At 61.3% G+C, this 26,701-nt stretch overlaps 1 protein-coding gene and 1 long non-coding RNA gene across 5 annotated transcripts in view; one reads left to right on the top strand and one right to left on the bottom strand.

Moving 5' to 3' along the window:
- Positions 1-26,701, bottom strand: part of CASZ1 (castor zinc finger 1) — a 148,237-nt gene that overhangs the window by 18,158 nt on the left and 103,378 nt on the right. For all 4 annotated transcript variants that reach the window (XM_019461360.2, XM_053898980.1, XM_053898979.1 and 1 more), the window contains 5 exons: positions 8,069-8,545; positions 4,175-5,009; positions 3,125-3,193; positions 1,397-1,487; positions 466-630 (listed from right to left, as the gene is read on the bottom strand). In XM_019461360.2, the coding sequence (XP_019316905.2) occupies positions 466-630; positions 1,397-1,487; positions 3,125-3,193; positions 4,175-5,009; positions 8,069-8,545 (1,637 nt within the window). The remainder of the gene's footprint in view (positions 1-465; positions 631-1,396; positions 1,488-3,124; positions 3,194-4,174; positions 5,010-8,068; positions 8,546-26,701) is intronic.
- Positions 23,077-24,241, top strand: LOC109274099 (uncharacterized). The gene is made up of 2 exons (XR_002083448.2): positions 23,077-23,323; positions 23,780-24,241. It is a non-coding gene; the product is annotated as an uncharacterized LOC109274099 (long non-coding RNA).

Genomic DNA, 26,701 nt, shown 5'->3' with positions numbered 1-26,701 from the left:
GCTGGGCCGTGCCAGTGTCTGCACCATCTCAGGGCCCGGAGAGAGAGCCCCCCTCTCCTCCTGGCCCAGGTTGTTCCACGGAGCCCATAACAACCCCCTGACAAATGCCGGGGGAGGCGCAGCGGCTGCTATTTGCAACCCCGAGTCGCTCCCCCTGGACCTGACACCTTGAAAAAGCCCAGACTCGGCGTGGCATTAAAACAGAGAATTAAACAAAAACCTCCTCAGGAACCATTTGCAACGCTCCCCTTGGTGTTAAAGCCTGAGAAATGCTGGTCTGTATAAACAGCTCCCTGAATTTCACCCGCACCAAGTATGGCCATGGGGACGGCCCCGCCCTGGCCCTGCCAGACACCGCCCGGGCCCGCGCCCCCAGGACTCCCTGCGCTCGCCTGCTGCCCCCCGCAGCCGCCCCCCCCGCCCCCGAGCCAGGCCCCGGGCCCTGGGTGGCCCTGCCCCTGGCACCTGCATGCAGTGGTAGTGGGTGCTCTTCCCGTTGAGGTGGCAGCCGTGGTAATAGACGCTGCAGTCGTCCAGCGGGCTGAAGCGCATGAAGCCGTGCTGCAGGGAGTTGTCGCGTTTCTTGTGCATGTTGTAGTGCCGGATCACATCCTGCTTGCTCGTGAACCTCTGCAGGAGAGCACGAGTTGGCGGGGGCCTGGCGGGGGCCTGGGCCAGCCCCTCGCCCAGAGCACTGCCCCCCCCCCCCCCCGCCCACTTGGCTCTCCCTGGAAATAATCCTGCCTGGGGTCGAGGCAGCCGGGTGGCGCCCAGGCCAGCACAGGGGACCACAGACAGAGCAATCCCAAGTCCCAGAGCCACAGGGCCTTCTGTGACCTCCCGCCGGGCTCCCAGCGCTCACGCCCAGGAGCAGAGGAGACGAATCTGGCCAGGCCCTTAAGGCAGCGGCTCTGACAGGGGACAGCTCATTTTGCCCGGTGTCACCTATGGGCTGTGCCGCCAGCTTGGGCTCCCTGATGAGCAAGAGGGGACAGCCCTGGGCACACTGGCTGCGATTCGCTCTTGTTCACCTGCTCTGCATTTATCACAGGTGGCTTTGACCGTAAGTGACGATCTCTCTGCCCCTCAGCGTTATCATCTACTAGACGGGGCAGGAGGACACCGAGAAGAGTCAGACAAGGTGCCGAGGCCCTGGGGTGCGGGTGGGGGGGGGTGGGGCTCCCAGGGAAGGGAGCTTGAATGATCATCCCAGGGAAGCAGGTGGCTCCAGACCCTATCAAATGCCTGTTGGGCTAGTAGTTTTCTGGGTTCTCTGTCTGCGTGAGTTAAGCTCAGGCGGCCTCGGCAGAACTGAACACCCCCGTCCCACTGCCGAGAGGCTCCCCCACCGATGGGCCAGCCCGCAGGGGCGGGGCTGGTGCCCACAAGGCCCTACCTGGTAGTTGCACTCCGGGTCAAGGCAGTGGTAGTGCTCACGGTACTGGTAGGCGCAGTGGATATGGCCACAGTGCTGACTGCCGGAGAACCTGCAGAGAGGAAGGGTGGGCTCAGCCCTCTCTGGGCATCAGCCCCAGGGAGGACTCTTCCCTCCCTTCCCAGGGAGGACTCTGCTGCCAGAGCAGCAGAGAAAATATGTGCCCATACCCTGGGGAAGCGCTGCTGGGGTTCAGGGGCCCTGAGCCCTTTGTAGGGGTATGGGGGGCAGAGGTGGTCTGTGGGGGTGAAGTGGCAGAGGCCAGGGTGAGTGATCAGGCCTGTTGGGAATCCTAGGACCACTGAACTGCAGACCTGTCCTGCCTGCCTCGGGAATGAGGACTCAGTGAGGCACACAGGCCTGGCACCAAGGTGGGGAGGAAGAAGCTGGGGCGGGCCAGACGGCAGAGCAGAGACAGGGAGGAGGCCTGGGATGGGATGGGATGAGGCGGTGAGGGCAGGAGCCCCCAGGGTGACTGCCTTTCCTGCAGGTGCCGCCCGCCGGCCCCGCACCCAGAGTGAAGCCAGGTGCTGGAGACACTGGCTGGGCCAGCCCAGGGCCCCGCTGCTGAGAGGTGTTAAAGCCTCTCTCTGTCCTGGGCTTTCCTGACACTTGAAACGGCCCAGGGTTATGAATTTTTAAAGCACAGCATCTGTTTGGCTTCCTGCGGCAGGGAGTGAGCTCTCCAGCCAAGTCCGCAGTCGGGAGCCCCATGCTGCCTGGCCACTGCCCGCCTCTCAGAAACCCCGACCTTCTCCAGGCCCCAGTGCCACTGGGCTGTGGTTCTCAAGCTCGGCGATGGCTACCCTTGGGAGGCGGCTCTGGGGAGAGCCTGCTAGGACAACTGGGGAGGAGGCTGGCCTCAGACTGTGGGACACGCGTGCACACACACACACACACACACACACACACACACACACAGAGACAGAGAGAGACAGAGGGAGAGACCCCTTTGTAAAGGGAGAACCACTTGCAAATAAATATTTAAGCTGAAGCTGCCAAAAAGGCCATCTGCTAAGGCACTAATAATAATGATAATAATAATAATAAAGAGATTGGAACAAAGCTGAAAAGACAGAGAGGGACAGGAAGAACCTAGAAGATCAGCAGAAAGACACAGGCTGGGGCACAGCTCGCCCCTTGGGCTGCCCCATCGGGTGTTGGCAGCAAGGGGCCGGATTTGGGGGCCTCCATCGAGGCGAAGGTTCTTTACCCACCCACCGTGTGGCCTTAAAAGTGTAAGAGGGCAGGTCTGCGGTCAGGAGGTGAGGGTCAAGGCCCGGCCCAGGGAGCACACGGAGGCCATGTCAGAGAGGATAATTGCGCACACCTCCTCTCATCCCCAGCGGCTCCACGTTGGCCTGAATCCCACCCCAGACTCTGTATGAGCCGTGGCGGGAGCTCAGTGCTCACCTGTGGCCAGGCCCTGCCATCAGGCCCCTTTGGGCACCCTGGCCCCGCCTAGGGTACAAGCTGCTTCAGGGCGTGTGGCCCAGGTCATATCAAGGGGCAGGGGCTGAGATGGGACGCAGTCCCTCCGGGGAATTTGAGGGCATGGGCGCATAGAGGTAGGGAAGCAGTAGGCACTCGGGCACTAGCGGTCAGATGGGCCTGCGGTCCCAGGGTCCCCAGGCATTCCTGGCCCCATCCCACCACCTCTCCAGGGCAGTCTCCTCCCCAGGGGCCTACCTGGCAATATATTTCTGGTAAATGTTTACATCTTCGGTGACAGCTGGTTTATCTGTGGGCAATCCGTTCCTGGCGAGAGACACACAGGGCACAGCCGATTAGCCGACAGGGGTAACTTCACACCCCAGAAGTGTCTAGGGGGCAGCTCCCTGTCCTGGGGCCCTGGCCCTTCCCTCTCTTGCTCTGTTGTGCTCTGAGGCCCTCAAGGTGGGACTGGAAAGCCCTTTGGCGGAACCTGGGCACAGGTTCAATTAGCCCAACTCTGGCAAGGGCCGGGCCATCCCAAGCTGGCACGGGCCTAGGTAGGAAGCCTTGGAAGCTGGGGCCTGGCCCCCGTTGACTCTCCCCGAGTCAGCAGGATGCTGGGAAGACCACTGGGGAAGGAGCAAGAGAAGGTGGGGTCATTTGATCAGAAAAGCCCCCCTCCCAGGCCAGCGGGCAGCTCCCTAGATCTGCTCCAGGTTTTTGGCTCTGCCTCAAGGGGGAAGGGAGTGTGGGAACCTCACACAATTGATCCACAGATAATCTGACCGTTGCCTGGGGGTTAGCGATGAGTGTGCCCCCAGACTCCTGCCTTCTCTTGCTGCCTTCCCCACGGCCCAGGCCCTGAACCTGGGAGCCACGGTGACCGGCTTGGAGCCCAGAGCCCTAACCCCAGACTAAGGCTTTCCCAGCCAACCCCAAGGCTGCATTTGAGGCACAGAAAGCCTGTCACTGGCAAATGGGGGTTACAGCAGTCCCTGGTACGCGTGTTAGCAGATGAGCACATGCACGGGAATACCTGACGTGTGACGCGCGTGTGCACACTGCAAGATGTGTCGCGTGCTGGGCATGGGTGGTTACGCAGGCCGTGTGTGTGTGTGTGTGTGTGTCTACACGTGTGTGCACACGCAGGCATGCGCATGTGCAGGAGCATGTGAGAGCCAGTGCGTGTATTAAGCTGGCCGCACGGTGGATGTGTACAAGTACGAGTGGATGCGTCCACGAGCATGGGCTTCAGGGACAGAGAAGTGGCTACTCTAGTCCCGAGTTCAGGATGGGCGCCCTTACTTGACAGTGGAGACGGTCCCCGTGGTGATGGAGTCTGTTTTGGAGAAGGTCGACTTCAGGTACTCGGGAGTGTTGAAGGGCAGGGAGGCAGACGGCTCGGGCCCTGGCCCAGGGGCGCTGGGAGCACTGGGCACGCTGGGGAGGGGTGCAGGAGCCAGGCTGGGGGTGGGCGGAACCTTGGCGGGGCCCGGCTTCTGGATGGCCCGGACGTCGTACTTGGAGGGGCGCCCCACCTTGCCCGTCTTGAAGGCAATGGCCCCGCCCATGTCGGGGCTGCCCTCCCCGGGTTTGAAGAGGTGCAGGTACTTGACGTTCTCCAGGTCGTACTTGGATGGCTTCTTGTAGGTGCTCCCGTTCTGGGGCCGCAGGTTCTCGCCCGTCTTCAGTTTCTGGATGAAGAAGTCGTACTTGGAGGTGCGGGCCACCAGGCCCTGCATGGGAACGCTGCTGTGTGAGGGCAGGGGCAGGATGGTGGCCTTGGTCTCCAGGTGCGCCGTGCTGCTGGGCAGCCGCAGGCCGGGCAGGGGCCCCACCACGTCCTTGCCCGCCCGCTCCTCGGCCTTGGTGCCGTGGGCCGGCCAGGAGAGCTGCTCGCCGGCCTTGAGCTTGCGGATGTACTCCTCGTATTTGGAGAAGCGCGCCCGCTTGCTGAGGGCATCCTCGGAGGCGGGCAGCATGGAGGAGGTGGCCACCTCGGGGGTGGAGCCTGCGTGCAGCTTCTCGAAGCTGATCTTCCTGGCCAGCTCGTCCCTCGTGTTCTGGTCATCGTAGCCAAACATGCCGAGGAACTCGGTCATAGTGGAAGCCGCGTAGTCCCGGAGTGAGGAGGCCTCTCCTGCAGCAGTGGGGAGAGGCCGGTCACCTCTGGGAGGGAGCAGGGTAGCCAAGGGACAGGGGGCACCCCCTCCCCGTGAGCCCCCACCCACAGAGGGAGGAGGCTGGCATGGGGAGGGGGCGGAGCACGACATGATCTATGGACATTTGGCTCACTTGTTAGGTTTTACGACTCTTAAATTAATTTGTTTAAAAAAAAAGTAATTAATACCGGGGTAAAATAAAACGAGTTCATCAATGCCAGGAAAATCAATTTCCTAAATGTTCTGGCCGATGGCTTTTCAGTACATTAAACAAAGTTTCATAAATGTCTCCTCTCTCTCGCCTTGGCCTAATATGAAAGAGAAGTCACTTTACTGGAAGTAAGGCCAGATCCCAACCTGCCTCCCAAGGGTGGGGTGACACGGGGGCTGGGGACAGGTAAGGATGTGGGCCGGCAGCTGGGCAGTCAGGAGGGACCCCAGGGGCTGAGGGTTGGGGGTGGGCCTGGCTGAGCCTGTCTGGAGGACTCTCCCTGACCCCCACAAGCAGACACACAGGCCCTCATCCCTGGGACGTAGAGGGCTTACCCCAGGCCTCACCAGGAGCTGGCCCCCCGGCTCCACCGGCCCCCCACATACTGAGGGTCCCAGACCACAAGGCTGAGGGGGCAGGGGCCTTGCCAAAGCATTTGTTCAGACTCACTCGAGGCCCCTTGCCCCAGTCAAGAATTATGACGTGAGGAGTCCTACGAACCTCCCCGTCATCCTCGTGCCCGCTCATAAAGGTGGCCACCCTGAGGAGAGTCTGCCTGGGAGGCTGGCCCTACTGGCCCCAGGCAGGGGACCGAGGACAGCCTGTGTACAGGATCTACCTGTGTTCACTCCGGGGCACACAGAGATCCGGGAGCGGCCTCCCCACAGGGACGTGAGCAAACACGCACACACACACACACATACACGCACATCCCCTAGCTACCTTCCCAACCCCACAAACACACACACATGGACACGAACCACCCAAACCCCACACCCATCTGCCCAGGATGAGCCTCAGGATGGCGGAGGCAAGATGATCCCATTCTGCCTGGGGTTCTTCTCTGGAGCCCCACGTCCTTGCACACATGACCTTTGCCACAGCAGATGTGTGACCCCCCAGCACACACAGGCTTACTCATTCTCGTGCAGAACACTCACGAAACACCTACTATGGGCTCTGGCCTGGATCGGGGTGGGCGCACATAGGAGGGTGAGACCCACATGGGCCCCAGGGACACACATGTTTTCTCCATTCCTGTCTGAGCCCGCAAAGTCGGGCACGTTCACTCAGAGCAGCAGGGCCCCAGGCTGGGAGTCCTAACAGCACAGCCAGGGGGAAGGCATGGCTGAAGAAGGGGTGGGAGGCCCAGGACCCCAGCAGGGTGGCAGATGAGGGTCGCCTCCCAACCCTCATCGCAACCTATCGGGTCGGTGTAGGAAGAGGACAGTCACAGGTGGCACCTGGTACCCCAGGTGGGCAGAGTGACCCCGGGAGCCAACAGATGGCTGTTCCCTGGGACGGGGTGGCCGGTGGGCCACTGTCCTGACCTCAAGCTACATGGGGTTGGGGGCCCAGCCTGGGAGGAGGGGGCTCTGGCTGCTAGATTCAGTGGCTCAGGGACCAGGGAAAGGGGCTAAAAATAGCAGGAGGCAGCTGAGCCCTCACTATATATGGCAGAGAGACAGAAGGCTTTGAAGGGCAGGCAGCTTAGAGGAGGGAGGGGGCTGGGTGGGGGTCTGAGGCAGCCCAGAGGCCTGCATTCCTGAGCCCCCTGGCCCAGAGAAGGTGGTCTGAGCCTGGCGGTGGCTAGGGCTCCAGCTGGTTTCCTCTGGTGCCCAGGGCTGAGCAGGCTGCCCCAGGTGTCAGACGGGGCGATGCCCAGGTCACGAGGCCACTGGCAGTCCCAGTCCTGCCTCCTACTGTCCCAGCTCTCCATTTGGGGTGAGAGAAGGCAGGGGTCAGGGCAGGGCTGGGCCTGGGAGGGGGTGGGGCGGGCCCCTGATGGGACAGCGGCCCTTGTCCCCGTCCCTCCCTCTCCTCTGGCTCAGCACAATCACCTTGTGTCTGGGAACGGCAAGGGCTTTTCCTATCAGAGGAAACTGAAGGTCACACTTTTCCTCATTGATCTTGCAATGTTTGTTAATTACTCTGTCACTGATGTGGCGAAGGATAATTAAACAGCTCTGTTTATATCTTATATGCATAATTATGTGGCTGCGCAGGGCTCCCCGCGCAGGGAGGAGATGCGCCCCTCGCTGCAGGGGGAAGGGGATAGGGGAGCAGGCAGGGGAGGCTCGGGGCACCGGGCACAGCCCTGAGAAGGAGGCTAGGAGCTGGAGAAAAGGCCCCGCACCCGGGGTTCCATCCTAGCCACGGTGACCCCCTTCCACCCAAAACCGCAGGCCCTCCCTCCCTGGAGTGTGAGAAGCTCGGGGCTGCTGTGAGTCATAAGGACAAGGAGACAGCAGAAAAGCCAGGCCTCAGCCACCTCGTGGGAAAGAGGTCAGCCAGAGGAGCGCGTCCGGGGCAGGTGGCTGTAACGGGATCTGCGGGCCGGGCTGAGCCATCCTGAGGCCCTGTGCCTCGCCCCTGAGAGGTCCTGCCTAGCAGAGCCGGGGTCCCTGGGAAGGAGAAGGATTCCGGGAAGGGGCAGGGGAGGAGGCTGCCAGAACAGGTCTATCCCGGAGCTCTGCTCCTGTGGCTCTAGGGCTGACCCCGCAGGCTCCTGTGATGCAGGGGTGGAGACACAGTCCCACGGTCCGCACAGCCATCCCTCACCTCCTCAGGCCCCCCATGCTCACAGCCGCCCCCAGCCCGGCTCACACCTGGAGCGCTTCCCTCCCGCCCTGAGCAAGTCTTCCCTGTTCGCGCCAGTACCTCGGCCCCAGGCCTCGTGGGGCTGGATGAGGTGCCGGGACACGGAGCACGAGTGGGGGAAGCGGGCACGCTCTGCGGACCCCCTACTCCTTCCCTGCTGCCCGCCCCGCCACGGGCTATGCCATCTGTCCGTGCGGCTGTCTGTCCGGGGCTTCAGGCACCTACCCGAAGCCTGCTTGGTACTGGGGCCGCTGTCGTCCTTGGAGGCCGCCCCGTCAGACTCCTTCTCCTCCGCGCCTCCGCCGCCATCCCTGGGGGGTTCTTCGCCGTGGTCCTCCTCGTCGCTGCAGCCCTGGGGCTGCACCATGTAGACGCCCTCGGGCGGCAGCTCCAGGCCCTCGCGGCCGATCCGCCCCAGGCTGGGCGCGGGCGCGGGCTCCTCGCTGTACTCGCCGTTGACCCACTTCTCGATCACCGCCCGCCTCTTGTCTTCCTCGCTGCGGACGCCCCGGGCCACGCCGGCCTCTCGGTCCCGTGGCCGCAGCGGGCTGCCCTCGGGCTGAGGGCCCGCCTCTGCCCCCTTCTCCACCACCACCTGGCGGCTCAGCTTGGCGCAGATGGCGTTGAGCTTCAGGCCGCCTTTGCGCTTGGCCGCCATCGCGGGCTTGCCTGCGGGCGGGTCGGTGCACCGGGTGCCTTCAGCTGCGGGGGTGGAGGGAGAGGTCAGAGGGTGCGGCCACCACCTTGGCGGCCAACCCCCCCCCCCCCCACTAGGCCCTAGGTTTTCCGGATCCCACCTTCCTCACACTGCCCCTGGCTGGGGGCAGCGGTGGGGGGGGAGGATGTCTGCGCCCCTCACCAGACTGTGAGCTCCAGCGGCCCTGCTCGCCCAGTGCTCCATCCCTAGAGCCTGGCACCGAGGCCGGCGTGCACTGGGTGGTTCAGGACGGTTTGGAAATGAACATATGAACGAACGAATGAATGAACGACTCCTCAAACACGAGGGGCAGGCTTCTCAGCACCTGGTTCCCGGAAGCGTTCCCTACACTTGCTTGGCCCTAAATTCCTCTTCTGAGAGGTGGGCACTCAAGGCGGGCGCTCAAGGCGGGCACACACCGAGCCCCGCCGTGGCCTGCCCCGTGGGGAGGAGACCACCCAGAGCCAGGGACCGGCCCGAGCCAGCCTCTTGCCCTACTGTCCCGGCCACTGGTGGCTGGGACCCTTCCCCCTCTGAGTGTCTCGTCCCTGGCAACCCCCCGCCAGACTTGGTCCCTGGACCCCACCTGACTCCTACTTCTGCTCACTGGAGAGCCGTGGCATCTCTTCCTGTTCTCCCGGCCGCCGAGGGCCCTCTGAAGGCCTCCGCTTTTCCTCACTCCCCTCTTTTGTCTTCTCTGGCCATTTCCTTTCCTCAAGCCTCAATCAGGGCCACTCAAGGGCAGAACTGCTCACAGTGTTTCCAAGAACCGCTCATCCTTGTCCGAGGATCCCACTCTGCCCTCTCTGCCACAGCCACAGCTCCTTCCCTCGGAGGCCTGGCTGACTCCAGAAAGCCCACTTCCCAGCCCCGAGAAGCCACAGCTGGAACAGGCTGGGCTTTCTTAGATCCCCAACAGAAGGCCCAGAAGCTGCAGTTGCTGTTCCTGAACGACACAGCAGCCCGACAGAAACTCCTTTAACGCGGCTGCCGGGGTCTCGCCACCTCCCTCACGGCTGCTGAGCGGGGGCGCCCAGGGGTCCAGGGTCGGGAGCACACGGCGGGTCCACTCACCACACAGCCTGGGACCTGCCACCAAGGCCAAGGGTGGACACACATACACATTTTGTGTATATGTCTGCCTGTCCTCCACCTTTCCATCTGTCCGTTTAGTTGGCTCCTATCGTGTGCCAGACCCTGCGGTGTGCATGGCAGACAGCCTCAGCCGATTTGAGCACAGGGGGCCCCGCGGGAGCCTCTCAGTGGCAGGGCTCCCTCGTGTGTCCCCCAGCAGAGGAATGGGTGTGTCTGAGTCTCCACCCACATTGGTCAAAAGGCCGAGTGAGGGCAGGGGCTCGGCTTCCAGGGCCATGGGCAGAAGGGGCTTCCCTGGAATAGACCAACACCCTGTGGACCCCCACACACGAAAGCCCACCAACAGGCATGTTCACACAGGACGGCCACCCCTGCCTGCCTGGGGACCCTGTCTCGCAAGGAGACTCGGCTTGTACAGACAGGTGGTCTGCCCAGCGGCCCCAGACCTGCCTCGAAACCAGCTGCCAGTGTGTATGGCCTCACCTGGCCCAGGGACCCACCGGCCCCAGCCCAGTCCAGCCAGCTGACTGCCCCAGAAGGGTCTGCTTGGCTCACACCAGTCGGCCCAGTCTTGGGGCCCTGGCTCTCCCGGGCCCCACCCCTGCCCAGGCCATGGGCCTACTCTGCCCAAGTTCATCCGCATCTCCAAGTCTGTGCCGCCCACACCCAGGTCTCCAAGTGCTGATGTGGGTTCTCCAAAGTTCAGTGATGGTTCCCCTAGTCACAGCATCCCACCCAACCTCTGGGCCAGCTGCCAGGCTGCACGACACCAAGCTTGCTCCAGCAGACCTACAGGGAGCAGGCCTCACCTGGCCCCCTTGGTCCCCTGCCCTGGTGGGGACGGGAAGGGGAGAGTGGGGGAGCCTGCTCTATTTTTACCAGGAGGTAAGCAGCCAAGTGTGTAAGGGAGACAGCAAATGGATCTATAAATATTTATCCCAAGGAAGAGGGAAGCAGAAACTCCCAGGGCTGCACTTGCTGCTGGTGACACCCCCTCCCTGGGCTCCCACCCATCCTGGAGCCTCGAGGCACTTGGGCCCACCCAGGCCAGCCCACCCCCTCCTTCTCTCCGGCGTGTGCCTGGCTCGGTCCCTCCTGGGCCCCCACCAGCTGTGATGCAGCTGTGCACCCAGGGCCCACCCCCCGCCCACAGGCCCCTCTGCTCCGCCTACACCCCCCACACCTGCCCTCCAGCTGCCGCTCTGCCCCAGCCCACCTGCCTTCCAGATGTTGCCCTCCCTCTGACTCTACTGCCGGTCCCAGGGGTAGAGGTGGAGAAGGCGTGTGGGCCTGGGGTGCAGGGCAGGAGGCAGAGGCTAGGGCAGCGGGTGGGGAGTATGAAGGAGCCAAGGTCCGAGCTGCTCGCCCATCCGCCTTCCGGCCCACTCCGTGGGGTCCTCCTCCCCTCCCCCTCCATCAGGGCGCTGGGACATACAGACTACCCCCCTCGTGGTCTGACCCCAGGCTCCTGTCCATGTAAACATTCCCCCGACTTTCTTCCCTAAAATATAAACGCCGTGGCCGGGCCTCAATGGGAGGAAGCCATCCGTCCCCGGCCCTGTCACTGCCCCTTTCATCTCCTTCCCGCCACCAGCCTGCCCGCTGCTCTATTTACACTGGACACTTCCTCTGGGAACAATACTGCCCAGGAGGCAGGCTTGGGCCAGGGGGTGGGAAGGCGAGGGGAGTCCTGCACCGCTTACCCAGGGCCGGGCTCCAGAAAGGAGGCAAGGGGCGGGGCAGCGGAGGTGAGCCCCAGTCAGGCTGGGGGAAACAGGGGAAACTGGGGAACGGAGTGACGGGTACCCGCACGTGGGCAGCCGGCCCAAGGGCTCTCCTAGCTTCTAGTCTCTGGCCCCGGTGCCTCCGCATCAGTGGGTGAGCCCCAGGAGGTGGCACAGCATGAGGGCATAGCCTGGCTCTCCCGCTTGTTGGTGAAAGGGCCCCAGGCAGGCTCCCGCCCTGGGAAAGGGCCACAGGACTGTAAGGCGAGAGGGTTCTGGCAAGCAAGGACCTGGAAGAAGGCAGCTGAGCCCTGAGAGGGACAAGCAAGCAGGTGTGGTGCACCTCTAGGCACAAGATCCCAAGACCAGGAAACTTCACTGGGGCCAGAAGAAAGAGGGGACACCAGAGAGGCTGGGGGGCTGGGCTGGGGGCAGGCTGTCCACTCAGCAACAAACGACCCCTTCCCAGGTCTTCCGACCTCCTCTCCCAGGGCTCCAAACTCAACCAGCCCCCTGCAAGCAGTTCTCCTGTGTAAGCTGAACAGATCCTGCTCAGGGTGGAGGAAAGGAGGGGCAAAAACCAGACCATGCACATCTCCAGGTACGGTCTCCTGATGCCTCGTGATGACCCCGTGAAGCAGGCACTGTCATCATCCCATTTGACAGAAGAGGCAACTGATCCTGGAGCCGTGAAGACACCCAGAGCCCAGGCTCACAAGGGGCCCGGGCTCTGCCAGGAGCTGGGCAGCCACCGTGTCCCCAGTTAAGGCTTCTGGGTGGGCTCTAGGAAGTCCCAGGCCTCTCTTCCCATCTCCTCCTCACTCCCTCTCCTGGTTCCCATAACACGGAGCCCCCTAAAGTGTTAACTGCGATGGGTAAAATGGTGCAGCAGATTGCTACAATAAATAATTTACTGATATTTATAAATATTCAAATCAGCCAGCTTCAGAAATCAAATGAAGGGAGGGCCTCGGGAGAAGGGCCCGTTATGGCAGGAACCTCATCACTCCCTCCAAAGGCTGGGGAAGGCCAGGGCTCCTGCCAGTTATGGGGGAGACAGGGGGGCTCCTACCACCGCACCTGGGCCCCCTGTCCCTGATCTCTGGGGATGAAGGGGTCGGGGGTGGCTGGAATGGCTCCACCTCCTTGCCAGGTTGAGGCCAGACCCTCCCCTGCCCCGGGCAGCCTGTGTCAAGGGGTCGAGAGGCTCCAGTGCCCAGTGCCCACTGCCTGGGGCTCGAAGTTGCTTGTTCTGCCCTGGGTGGGGGGGCAGTCCCTGGGGGCCTGGCAGGCCTGGCAGCAGCCCCCCCCCCACTTGTGAGTAATGTGTTTCGGGGCCGGGCGGCCTGTCAGCTACCAGGCTCCGGGTGCTTTATGGGCTCTGCCTGGTGGCTCTGAACTCCCTGGTAGGAAATAAAGTTCTCCCTGTGCGTCCCTTCTAAACATTTCACTCAGTGGAAACGGTGTTTAAGAAAAATGAGGACATATTTCTTCCTAAGGATGCAGTGTCCCCTTTGGGCAGCCTAATGCCCGCTGTATATCAGGAGGTGGGGAGGCAGGGGCCAGGCACCGGTCCCCTGGGGTAGGGATGCTCCGGGGCCCCCCTGCCTGCTGCCAGGCAGCTCAGGGGCCACAGACACTGCCAGGCCACTGGTGGCCGCCCTGTGGCACGGCCCAGAGTGACAGGGCGGCTGGCACCCTCTGAACACCTCCCCTGTACCGGAGACCGTGCTGAACACTTCCTGATGTCAACTTCAGTGACACCCCCCCCCCCAACATCTCCATGAGGCTGTTGACCTGTCCCCATTTCCAGATGAGGAAGCAGAGAGAGCCTGGTGAGATTGGTAACTGCCCACGGTCACTCAGTGTCAGTGCTGGAATCGGACTCCCATGGGGCTCGGACGCCCAAGGCCACGGTCTAACACCCCACACGCCCCCCTCCCCGCTCCCCAGCCTCCCAATTGGGGTGGTGGCAATGTCGGAGCTTCCACCCTGCCATCCCTAAGAACTTGAACTTGACAGGCCCCAGTTTTCAAGTGATGCATCTATGTTCATTCAAGACACCCTCTGAGCTCCTTCTACAGGCCAGGCCCTGGGCTCAATCCTGAGGACAGCATGAGAGCAAGACAGACTGTCCTGGCTCCTGCCACCACGGGCAGCTCAATTTAGACAAGGGGACAGATGTTCAAGTCACCATAAGCGTAATCACTGTGGTGAAAAGTCCAGGTGCCACAGGAACAGCGAGTCTGGGAAGCAAGGAAGGGTCCCTAGAGACACGTGCTCCCCCCAAGCTCCCCGACCATCCTTCCCACCTCTCTCCTCACCTGCCCCACCAGCCAATTTCTGTGTTAACTCCCCTATCTCCTCCAGCTGTGACCCCCTACCCCAGCCAAGACCTGTCCCATAGGAAAGGGTGTCCTTCTCTCTTGGGCCTGAGCCCTCCCCTCCCAGCTCAGAACAGAAGGGCCGCCCAGCTTGTGTAGGTAGGAGAGTGGTCACTGCTCCCCGGGACTCTCAGCCAGGCCCCCTGGTCCCCAACAGCTCTAAGACGGGAAGTGGGGGGGCCAGGCTGCTGGGCCCTACTTGCCCCCCTTTGTTTATTTATTTATTATGATTTTTTAGTCCAGTTAAAAGGTTTACTATCCAGACGCGTCTAAGTGGCCTCACTTAGCGTAAGTAACTCTATAAATCAGGGGAACTGTTAACATCCACCGCACAGGCTGGCTATCAATCTCCCCCAGGTCACAGCCAAACAGGAAGGGGAGAAAAAAAGAGTTACCACCCAGGGGAGATTTAAAACACACACATACGGCACACACACAGACCGTGCACGCGCGCGCACACTCGGGCGTCTCCGTGTTTGTACAATCATATTATAATTCACACGTGCACATGCAGAACGGCCCGGAAACTGGCAACGCCGAGTGTGGTCACGGTAACACAGCACCAGCAGGGTTCCCGCGGCCGAAAGGGAGTCGGAGCCTGAGGGAGGGGAGCCTCCAAAGGGCCCCCAGGGCCGGGCTCTCGTGCCTGAGCTGCCCTGGCCAGCCAAGTGGCTCTCGAGGGCTGTGGAGCGTCTCTGCTTGGTCCCCTCCCCTCTCTGTGGCCCCTGCCACTGCAAACCCAAAGGACCGAGCTTTCCCCTTTTGTGTGCCCAAGGTGAGCCCTCGGCAGGGAGGTGGAGCCAGAGGAAAGAGGCAGGGAGGCTGTGGGCTGCAGGCCCCCGCAGCGGGGCATGCTGCGGTCCCTAGGTATTCACCAGCCGTGCCCGAGGCCGGGCACACCCCAGACGCAACACGCGGCTCAAGAAGGGTAGCCCCGTCCAAAGGAGCGGCCGGCTGCCTCGGAGGGTGCTGAGGCTAGCTGGGCGTCCAGAGCCGCTCTTCCGCAGGAACACCCCACCTTCTGACCGGAGTACGTGCGGCCGGGCGCACAGAGCTCGGACACAGGCTCCCACCCCATCCCCAGAGAGGGCCCCAGGCCTGGAAGGACCCACCAGCTGGGCCACACCAGGCACCCGAGTGGGACAGGCCTCCCCTGGCACCCTCTGTGGATCCCCAAGACAAGGCAAGGCAGCCCCAGGGTGGAAGGCCTGCCCGGGGCCCACCTCTCCCACCTCGCCCCGGAGGCCTCCTGGCTCACCCGCCCGCCTGCCCGCCGCATCTCCCGTGAACTCTATTTCTCTTTCCTCTCTGAAAACAACTGAGCTGTAAATACTGTTTAACCTTCTCCCCCCCTCCCCCCCACCCCCTCCCCTCCGCACTATAAAAACACAAATATGCCATAACTCAGCCGGCCCGGCCGCCCAGCCTCCAACATGCCCCGCGCCCGGGCCTCTCAGGAAGGTCATTACAAACGACTTTCCGATTCACTGCTCCTGAAATAATTTTGTGTATTAAAACCTGAATCTGCACTTTCTGGGGCCGAAAGCCTCGCTTAATTATGGCGGGTGTCCTTGGGACGGACAGTGATCCTTCACTCGCCAGCCCGCTCCAGCCCTCCGCCCGCCAGCCCGCCCCCCTCCCTGGGCCCAATCTGTTTTCAAAGTGTGTCTGTCCTTTATTAAATTGTTTTCTTTTCCACATTATCAGTTGCCATGGAGACCTCATCTCTCGGATTATTTGAATTTCATTATATCTATTGATTTGGGAGCATTTCATCTTTTTTATTGTTTTTCTGTCAATTTTCAAAACGAATAACCATCTAATTTGCGTCAGTGCTGATTATGTTTGTCCCTCAATAGAGGTCGGCAGCTGCGCTGGGGAAACAAATCAATGAAAAACCATCATAAAACTCCCCACTCCAGTCTCCGGGATGTGTGGGTGACATTCCACGCCTGTGAGAAACACACTCATCAGCTCCAAGTTCGGCTACGGAGGCAGCGGCACCGCTCCACGTCCGCCTCCTCTGGCCTTAATATTTAATTTCGCGATTTGGGGCATTATTAGTGGTGTTTTTATTAGTGCGTGTGCATGTGAGTGTTTGGTGGTGGGCCGGCTGTTCCGTTAAATTGTGGGTGAGGCTGGGAAACCCCAGAGGAGGGCAGGGCGGAGGGTGCTAGGGGTGCGGTGGGAAGTGGAAGAAGCGGGTGGGGGGGGGGAGAGCCCCGAGGATGGGGGCCCGGGAGGGGGGGACCCTGGGACCAGGAGGACCGCGATGAGGGGCTGGAAAAGGGGGGTCGCAGAAGGGGGACCAAGCGAAGAGGAGGAAAAGAGGGAATTCAAATTGCTTACTTTGTTGGTTTTTTTTAAATAATTTATGCAATTTTAAGCATTTATGTATAAATTTTTTAATAAGCCACCCTGGAGCAGGATGGCCATTAACATCCCAACGTCCTTCTGTCCAATGGGCTGGCGGAGAGGATCAATTTCTGAGAGTACTTTCCCTTTTTTATGACATGATAAAATGCTTTTAAAGCAACTTACACAAATATGGAAATTTTTTTTTTCTTTTTTTCCCTGTCCCCTCTCCCTTCCCCTAACAGCCTTCTCATCCACCAGGGAAGGGTGTGCGGGCACGCGCGCGCACGCACACACACACTTGTGCTCCTGCTCCCTCTCCTGCTGGGGAGGGGGGCTGCGGGGGGCTGGCAGGGAGACAGCCCCAGTTCTAACTGGAACTGGCCGCCTGTCCTTCTAACAAGGGCATAAACTTTCATTACCCATGCACGCAGTCAAAGACAATTTAGGGAAACGCGCTGCTCGGAAAAGGAAAACCTCAGCGATTCGTGACCCACGCCGCCGCCATCTGGGGGGCTCTCGCCTCCAGCGCTCAGGGGAGCCCGGGCCCTGAACCTCTGGCCCTGCCCGCAGGAGGTCAGGGGGAGGGGCCCTTGTGGGGGGCGGGCAGCCCTCCAAGGGAGGGGAGAGAGCAGAGGGAGCCAAGGCTCTCCGCCTTGGCTAGCTGGGAGCACCCGGGCAGGCCAGGGGACAGTCCCCCTTGTCATGCTCTCTCCCCACACTGCTTCTCTAGCCCCACTAGGCATGGGCCCTGGAGGGCAAGCACAGGGCTCATGCCTTTCTGCCACCCAGTGCGGGCACAGAGCAGAAGCTCAGCTCTGATGGACAGATGGAGGGATGGAGTGAAGACAGTGTAGGAAACCTGGCCCAGATACCCTCAGGCCCAGGTGCTGGAGAAAGGCCCCCTGTCCAGGTGTCACCTGCTCCGGAAGCCGGTCTGGGGCAGGAGTGCCTCTGGGTATAGGGGATGGGGGGCACTGGAGTGAGAGGGGGCGGCCTGGCTACCATCACCCCTACCCTGGGCCCAAGCCCCAACTCCCCAAGACGGAGCCAGGCCTTGTGAAGAAGAGGCCAAGTGGCCTATGCCCAGACTTGGGGACAACTGTACTTCTAAGTTCTCTTCACCTTGCAGCCCCTCTCATCCTGATGCGGGGGGGGGAGGGTAGGGACCGAGGGGTGAGCCCTGCCCAAGGGATACCCTGCGGGGCCGCGCCTGGCCCTCCATACCGTGCTCGGGCAACCAGGACTTTGGCAGCTTCCAAATCACACAAGTCGACATCAGAAACTTGGCCCCCCAATTTTAAGAAAGTTAGGTCTCTGCCCTGGGCCTCAGTGTCCTCATCTGAAACAGGGCTTCCAGGATGGCATCGAGTGACATGTCTGGCATGCGGAGCCTGCCCTTCTACTGGATGGTGACCGCGGGCAGGGTCCTGCCTTGGGAGGTGGAAAGGCTGCTTCCTCCCTGGCCCGGGGCTGGCGTGGGCAGGGCAGAAAGCCCAGCCTTCCCGAGACCTGGGAACTCTGGGTCGTCCTGCTTCCCTCCCCACCCCCCCCCCCCCCCCAAAGAGCCCAGCTTTCTCCTTGGGCCCTCGGCCGTCTGGGCTGCTGAGGGCCCGATACCCTCCTGCCCTCAAGTCTCAGAGCATCTCTTGGGAGACTTCCCTCCCTCTGGGTGAGCCTGACACCCCGGCAGCCCAGGAAGGGCTCCTCCGCATCCTTGGTGGCAGCAGCCAGGGAGCACGCCCGCCACGGTCAGGCTGCCCCAGCCCTCAGTGGGGACCCAAGGGGAGCCCACCCTCTTCCTCTTCTGGGTTCAGATCTCCCCCCCACCCCCCGAACTGTCATTAAAATAACAAGTTTCTGTTACAATCTAAACATTCCCACATCGCATAAAGGGTTATATTACACCCGAGTCACTCCCGGGCCCGTGTTTGCACAGAAAAGCTCACGGCAGGTCCCCCCTCCTGACGAAGTGACTTATTAAAGTTTAAACAGTAATTAACAGAACAATAAAAATAAAGGGATGTTTGGGGAGTCATAGCGCACACAGGGTTTTCGGCAGTGCCAGCAGATTTTCAGTGCCCTGTGCTGGCAGCAAAATGTGACTGTGGAGCCAGGGGGGACGGAGGACGGGGCCGGGACGGGGCCAGGGAGGCTTCGGGCCTAACGGGTAAGGAAGCGAAGGCAGACCGGAGGGAGGGGAAGAGGGGCCCAGGGGGCTTATTCGGGTCTGTGCGGGGCCACCAGCCCCACCGGGATCCGGAGAGGCTGGGGGGGGGGGTTCCCTATGAGCAGGAGAGAAGGCCTGATGCTGGCAGGAAACCGCCCAGCCGGTGCTGAGGCTTCGCTAGGCCAGAGCCCAGCTTGGCCTCAGGCACTTCCGGGAGCCCAGTGCCTCGGTCACATTCAGCCAACTCCGGCGTGGACCTGGCTGGGGGAGCGGCGTGGGCATCGCCAGACCCTGCCGTTAATGATTCCAGGGGCTGGACCCCAGCCACTCGGGCTTCTCTCCCAGTTGGGCAGGTACCTCTCCCTGCTCCTGTGGCCGGGGGAACCGCACACCCCTGAGAACTCTCCTGAAGCTACTGGCCACTACTAAGCAGGAGTAAGGCCTCCGGGAAAAGAACTTCTCTGCCCTCTGGGAAGGGGAGATGAGCTGGCCCAACTCATGCTGGGCCCCACCTGAAGGGAGGAAGCAGGGGGCTACCTAGGTCAGCGTGGGCCCCCACTGGTTGGAGTCCTCCCTCACAAAGGGCCTCAGGCATCTGGGCCTGGAGGGCTGGTCCAAGGCCAGGCCAGGCATCTTTCACCCTCTCTGGTTCTCCCCGTACAAGCTCCGCCTAGAGGCTCAGACACCCAGCTGTAGGGGATGGCAGACAGCAGGGGAGAAGCCCCGGGAAGAGGGGAGCCTCCACCCGGATGCGGCCAGCATGCTCTGCTTTCTCCTAAAGCCTTGGGGGCCAGACGAGGAAGCGTTGGTGGGAACCCTTGGAAGCCACAATGCACGTGTGTTATCGCATACCAGCCAGGTGACGGTCACCAGGTACTGCTGGGCTGGCCTTGGACTTACCAGCCCCCAAATGCCCTTGCTTCTTCCCTCTCCCAGACTCCCTGGCTGGGCTGTCCTGGGCCCTGGCTGGGCTGTCCCAGGCTCCCTCCAGAGAGGCTCCCTCTCTCTCTCTGACCTGACGATCTCAAGCCCTTGGCCAGTCTTGCTGCCCCCGCCTGCCCATTGCCTGTGCCTGTCCCTCAAGGAGAAGCCACTACATAGGATTCATTCCCAAAAGTGGTTTTGGGTACAGCATCCCCAGTGCACGTTCTTCCCACTAGGTCAGAGCAAAGGGCCGACGTGGGGACACCACGAGGACCGTAAGAGCACTCTTCAGCCTGCTCTCGGCCTTCTCCACCTCCCTGTGCCTCGCGCGGTGCACCAACCTGCCCAGGCCTGCCTGGGGATCCACCTGGGTGCCTGCCCCCGCAGCCTGGACCAGCATCAAGCCCAGAAAGCAGCCCCCCGCCCAGGGAGAGCAGCCCCGCTGGGTCCCTGGCACGGGCTCCCAGGCTGGTTCCTCCACATCACAGCTGCAGGGGCCACACGTGGAGGTGAGGTGCTGGGCCGGGGCCAGACACTCCCTCCAGCCCTGTGTCTCCTGGGATCTGGTTCCTGGGCAGCTGGCAGGCATGAAGGGCAGGGAGTCTGGCTCTGGCTGGCCCCCGTGGTGCCTAGCCATGCCCCTGCCTCTCACCAAGTTCCTGCAGGCACAGCCAGGAGAGTGCTGGGCCCAAGTGACCTCAGTGCCGCCTGGGCTCTGGGCGCGGAGAACTTTGCCCTGAAGACGTGGAGAAGAGCCAGCAGCTCTCCTCCCCCTCTTTCCTGGGCAGCGTTCTTTGGGGCTCCACCTCCTTGCCCCAAGATGAGTGACTCATGGCTACAGGAGAGTGGAGGGTCAGGCAGAGGGAGCTCAAGAAGGGGGGGGGGGGCAGGTGACGCTTCCCACCCACCCCCCAGCTGCTCTGCTTGGGAGCCAGCCTGGAAGGAAGCCAGGGGCTTAACCCCCCTTGCTGCTGGAGGAGGCCCCCTGAGGCACCCAGCGCCAAAGCTGGGGCGGGAGAAGGGAGACACGCTCTGGGTTAGGATAAGGACTGGTGGAAGGAGGGCAGGTAGAGGGCTTTTAACAGGTGCATTCTAACATGGGCAAACCACGAGCAGTCTGTTCATCCTAATCTGCCCTGTTTCTAGAACCCTCCACCTTCCCCCCTGTCCCAGGGGCATGGTGAGGAGCTCTGGCTGCATAAGGAGCTCGGGAGGGTGGGAGCTATCAGAGCACAGACTGTCCTAGATTTGCACAGAACTTTAGAACTGGAAGGGAAGTGGGGCCCAAGAGGTTGAGAGGCTGGTCAGAAGCCCCGTTCACTAACTTGTCAGGACCAGACAAATCCAGAGCCCCAACTCCCCATCCCGGCCCTCTCATGGCCAGCAGATCAAACTGCTACGCATCTGTGCTTTAAAGGGGGGAACTTTCTACATGCCAGGGGGATGCTCCAGGGCCCAATGGCCCCAAACACCACAAGGGTTCCCTGCTGGAAAAGCTTCAACCCCACACCGGCCCACCTGGGCAAGGACCCCAAGTGGCTCTGAACCAGCACCTCCAGGGTGCAGGGCCTGGAATTCAGGCTCTCCGCTCTCTAAGGGAAGCAAAAGTAGAGTCTGGCTCTCTGTGGCCTGGCTCACCCACTGGAAAGGGGCAGAACATGTGGGTGGGTGACCAGGTGAGGGAGAGCATGCCTGGGTGCGTGGGGGTGGGGGGCGGGGAGAGCAGGTGTATTGGAGGGAGGGGGCCTTCCTCTTGCAGAGAACTTAGGAGTTGTGCTGTGAAGGGGAAGCAGAGGGATTAGAGGACGGGCCTGGGAGAGAGGAACCTCCAGGAGAGAGGGTGGGGACGGCAGCAGGTGGCAGAGAGGTGCCACGGCCGACACTGCCACCCCTACCCCCACCCCATAGCCGGCCCATCTCCACAATCCCCTTGCTAAGGCCGCCAACGACACGAGGGGACTAATTTAGGAGTATTTTTAAAACTGTGGCCCTGGTGGAGGGGTTTAGCAGTTGTCAGCCATCTGGAGTAAGGAATTACCGTCACCTCCCTGATCCTATAGCCCTAAACCCAAAGCTGGTTACAGCTCGAGGGGGAGGCAGCAGGTGGGCGGGGTGGGGGCCTGTCCCTGGGAGGTGCCCACAGGCCTGGGAAGGGCCTCCCCTTGCCCCGGGAGGGGGTTGGGGGCTGGAGAGGGGGCTGGAGAGCCTGGTGTCCTCTGTGCCCACTCAGGCTCCCCCGCCCGCTCACGCACGCTCGCTCCCTGGGCCGTGCCGGCTCGCGCAGGGGCCGTCAGGTAAATTAGATCTGAAAGCTGACAATTTCTGACCATATTTCCTTGATTATTTCAAACAAATGCACAGCAGCCGCTGTAAGGAGATTAAAGTGACATAAACGTCCCGAGTGGGAGGGGGGAGGGCAGAGGATTCAGGTCACCCCCATCCGTCCCCCGCCTGACAGACGCTATATCGCTATCCAATCCAATAAAAAATCCCCCCCTTTTGCTTTAATTAATTTTACAGCTAGCTTGCTTAATTACTTTCAATCAAAATCCTCCTGCCATCGCAAAATTAGAGATGGTTGAGCTCCATTAGCCTAAATTCTTCATTTCCATACAGAAAAGAGGCTGTCTGCGTAGCCAGCCTGGGCCCCTGGCAGGACAGACGCCCGTCTGCCCGCCCGCTGCCAGCCAGCCCACTCCTGGCCTGCGCTCCGTGGCTGTCTCTGGCCTGTGCCTCCCCACCCCCACTCTGTTCCACCGCTGCTCCTGGAGGGGGGATGGAGTTGAGGTCCCGGAGGGTACACTCCCCCCCCCACCTTCCAACTTTTCCCCCCAACTCGGGCAGGGCCTGTGGAGCTGGGCTGGACAACCAGGGTGGGCTTGCTCCTGGCTTAAGGAATGGCAGATCCTGGGACCCTGCTTTCCTGCTAAGGGGCCCCTGCTGTTCCCCTGGGGAGCCTAGTCTCCTGGCCGCCCAAGCCCAGAGCAGCCGGCTCTGGGCCCTCGGCCTCAGGCCTCCTCAGAAAGCAGAGCTCCTGGCAGGGCAGGAGCCCTTCCAGGCTCGAACGCAGGCCCTGGTCAGTGTAGACCCCTGGAACCGATGTCACCCAGCGTCCCCTGTCCGCCGTTTCCGGGCCGGGGTCCTTGCTCCCGGTCGGAGCCACTCGAGGGCCAGCTGTCTCAGTGGTGCTAAGAGACAGTGCAGCAGCCCCCACAGACTCTGGTGTTCTCCAGGGGGCCTCCGCACGGGCCCCTCCTGGCCCTCTCTCGTCCCCGGTCCCCAGCCCGCAACAGCTGCTCCTCCACCCCCAGCAGGGCGAGGGTGGGTGGCGGGTCTGGGCTCTGTCCACATCCTGTGCCTGCACCAGCGCTCTCCTCCTCCCTTCCACCTGCCTCCTCCTCACGGCCCCCAGCCCCAACTCCGGAAGCTCCACTTCAGGTTTTCCCGGCTACAGCCCTGAGTGTCACCACGGGGTCCAGCCCGACCTGGGCTCCAGCTGATTAAGGATCTGCAACAGGATGTAGGGATTACGGTAAAACCTGGCTCCGGATCTACAGGGGCAGGGGGCCAAGTCCTGACTCTGGGACTCCCCTGCCCTCCCATTTATTTCTGCCTGCTTCCTCCCTCTCAGCTGCCAAGGGCCCAGGATGGCTGAGCCTCCGGGTCCTTCCTGGGGTCTTGGCTGGACTCTGACGAGTGGATGATATAGGGTACCATTAAGGGACCCAGGGCGAATCTGGCAGAAAGGCAGGATCAGGACGGGTGGGGAAGGGGAGTTATGGCTGAAATCTGCCCTGGACCCTTTAATGGGGCAGGAAGCTAAGCTGGTCTTCCTCAGGGAACGGGTATGGAGGCGGGATGTCCCGGGTCTGACTTCTGGGCAAAGGCAGAGCCAGGTGGGGAAGGAAGAGCTCTGAAGGCTTGCTGAGGCTCTCGTAGGCAGCTTAGGGCTGTCCGGCTGCTGTGGCTGCACGACTCCAGGGTGTGAGGCCACTGTGGTCAGGTGGGGCAGCCGAACCTGGACCTCCAGAGCCTGGCCTCTGGGACGCCAGGGGCCCACTGGTCTGTCTACGGGCTCCTCACTGGTCTTGCGCTAAGGGTCAGCCCACGTCCTCTTCTTCCGGGGTCCAGGTGAGTTTCTCAAATATATCCCAGGCACCTATAGGCGTGTATTTCCAGGGTCAGGGACTCAGGGAGGATGGTTTCGGGTGTCAGAGGGCTCCGAGTCTGATGGGGAAGGCACAGCAGCACTGGGGCCTTCCACACACCCCCGGAGGCACAGGAGGGAGGCCAGCTGTGAGCTCCAGGAGGGCTTCCTGGAGCCCAGGCCCTGGCTGTGCCTGGGAGGCCAGCAGGTGCAGGAGGTAAAGAGGGGTAGTAAGCAGACACACAGACATGCCACCGTCCCAGCTGGGCTCCCCGGGGCTCCGACTCCGACTGCAGGGCTGCCTGCCACACAGGTCTGCCTCTTCCCTCCTGCCCCCTCGTCAGTGAGTCATCAGCAGAGGTGCCTAGGAGGCAGGAATGATCAGAGAGGCCTGTCCTCAGTGGCACCTGCTGACTTCCTGGCTGCTCTCCCTCCCACAGGGACAGGGCTGAGCTGGGTTCCTGCTCTGCCCCAAGCACCAGGCCTGGCACAGACGGGTGGAACTGGTAGAAGGGAGGCTGGAAGAGTGAGTTCTGGGCCAGTTACCCAGGGCTCGAAGGAGCACAGCCCTGGGGCCGACACAGCTCCCCATCAACCTGCCGGCCAGCGCCTGTGCGACAGGGAAGCACCCACCTCCTTCGACCCAGGGCCCGGCTGCCCCACCCTGACCCACGCATCCTTCGGAGGTCCCAGGAGAAATTTCATTCCTCCTGGAAGCCCTCCGAGATCACCACGCTCTGTAGGGTCCCTTCCTCGTCCTCTCATGACGTCCTGCTCCATGCGGTAGCACTTCTGTAATAACTTGTTTAATTACCCTTCTGTCTCCCTAGACTGCAGGACCCGTAGGATGGGACTACTGTTTTAGCAGAGCGCCTGACCCAAATAAATATTTACTGAATGGATACAGAAAACTAAGTGCTTCTCAAGTTCATCAGGGGAAGAGCTGGGATCGGGGTGAGGGGCGGGGGGGGGCGGGGGTGGCCTTGGACTTTCGTACCAAGCCAGCCCTGTGGAGCTCTAGGAGACTCTCCTCCCTTGGGTGGGACTGAGGCAGGAGCTCTTGGGTCTCTGACCCTCTTGAGCCTCAGGCTCACCTCCAAATGCCCTTCGCAGGGCTCTGCCTCGAGAACAAAAGAGGCCCCAGTTGTCCCAACATTTCTCTGGGAGAGGAACAACTGTTGCTGGCCAGGCCCTTTCAGAATAAACCCAGCAACTGTTTGTATTGTGGTGCACTTCTCTCCCTCCACCTCCTGTCTCTGTCCCAAAAAGGAGAAAAGGAAATTGAAAAAAGATGGGGGGGAAAAAATCCCATCCCAAGCCCTACCACCTCCCTACACCCCCTAACAAGTCTGTCTGAAAACGTTATTAACACAAAGAGGGCACAGGGACAGCCACCTGCCATTGCAAACAACTGGGACAGCCGCAGCAGAGGGTGAGGCTGTGAGATCAGGGCCCAAAAAAAGGAGAAGGGAGTGAAGGCTGAGGGGGGGAGAGATCAAAGCGAAGGGAGAGGCTGTGGAGGGCAGCGGGGGATCTGGGAGACCTGGCCCTGCTAAGGTCCTCGAGGGAGGGAGAGGTCAGAGGCCTGCAGAGATGCAGGAAACCGAGGGCCCAGCAAGGCTCCCAGGGCCAGGCTGCACCGGGCAGGCAGGAGGTGTCCGTGGGGGCAGTGGCTGCAACAGGGGGGGGTGGTGGGAAGAGGGAAGGAGAAGTTGACTGGGGAAGAGGGAGAGAGGTCTATTAAAAACCTCTCAGTGCATAACACAAAATGTCAGGGTTTATAGCTTCATTCTTGGCATTGCCGGGACTCTGAGAACCCTGCACAGAAATGTCACCGCTTGTCATGTTTAATCACCTGCTGTTTGTTAACACCTTCCCTGCAAGGAGCCTGTCTCAATCTGCCCCTGGGCCCCCAAGGGACCCAGAAACAGAAAACATCCCCGTCTCCTTCTCTGGGCTCTTGGCCCTGCCTTGGGGCCTCCAGGGAAGAGCCCCATTCGCCTCCCAGGAGCCCCCAAATGACCCTTCCTATCAGGCAGGCCAGGGAAAGGGGCTCATGGGGTCCAAGCAAGGGGCCATGCCCTCTGGCCGGGGCCAGGGCGCTCCCAGCTGCCTACTTATCTCCTGCTCCTTCCACCTGCCTTTCTAGGGCTGTCTGTCTGTCTGTCTGTCTGTCTGCTCTGTCTAAACCACCCTCGCTCCCTTACCCTGGGGGTGAGAGAAGATGAACAGAGGCGAGCCTGCTCAGATCCCTGCAGTCTAGAGTTTACCAGTCTGTCTGCTTGAACAGCAACTGCCACATAACATGGAACATTCACAGCCACTGTCCTTGTAGTTACAACCCAGGATCACACCATCTGCGGTCCCGGCTTGGCTCACTCTCGGAGCATGCTTTCCTGAGTTGTTTAGACTAGGAATTCTCAGTCCTACTGCCCCATAATTCCTTCCTCTGGGGTGGGGGTAGGTGTGTGGTGGGAGGGTGGAAGGAGGCCACTCGAGTGGCCCCAGTCCTCCCAAGAACACCTGACGGCTCCCTACCTCTCAAAGCAGCGTGGTCAACGCCAAGAAAGGAGCTGGCTGGGTCCTCTCTAGGATTACACCTGCCGCACTCAGTACGGTCCCCAGGCTCAAACCCCACGCAGGCACAGCTGACTGTAAAGCAGCAAGTTTATCCTGTATAGTTTCCAAGGAGGACCCATTACTTCTCGAAGCAATGAGGGCCAATGGCGACATACATCCCCAGGCCGAGCTGCAAGGGTCTCCCGGTGAACCAGGGGCCACGGCCCGATCTTCCCCTCCAGCAAAGACTATGCTTACACAGAAACACGTCCGACAGTCGCACATCTGCCAACCTGTCTCCTAGGAGAATGCCCATTCATTTCGACTCTCTTCCTGAAGGGCCCTGTGTCCAGTCTGCTCATTTCCATTTCACCAAAGAGACAAATCAGAATGTTTTCCAAGTGCCCTTCAACCCATCCCTGCAAACAGATGGGAAGACCCCTTTCTTAGGAGATGGGCAAGAATGAATGCCTCCTGGGGAGGCTTCCTCCAAAAAGCTCAAAATACAACTGTAATAATGAGCGCATTTTATTTTGCAGGGAAGGCCCTGGGATGTGTCCACGTGTTACAGGTGGGATACAGGTAGGGCCCGGAGACGTCTGGGGCTGTGGGGTCAGGCAGCACAGTAAACATCCAGGACTGGGCTGCCATTGGAATGGTTCTCCAGAGAGTCCCTCTTCTCCGTGGGAGGCAGTCCTGCTCCTTGCGTATGGGAACACACCCGTCAGCGTCTCTGGGCCTCCTGTCTCCCCGCCTGTTAAACAGGGCAACTCCCTGTGTTCCTCCCAGGGAACCGACAGGAG

The sequence above is a fragment of the Panthera pardus genome, unplaced genomic scaffold (genome assembly GCF_024362965.1).
Source record: "Panthera pardus isolate Hobbes unplaced genomic scaffold, ASM2436296v1 HiC_scaffold_11, whole genome shotgun sequence".
NCBI classification, from domain to species: Eukaryota; Metazoa; Chordata; class Mammalia; order Carnivora; family Felidae; genus Panthera; species Panthera pardus.
Note: the sequence above shows the minus strand (reverse complement) of the source record. Positions and strands in the feature narration are given on the sequence as shown.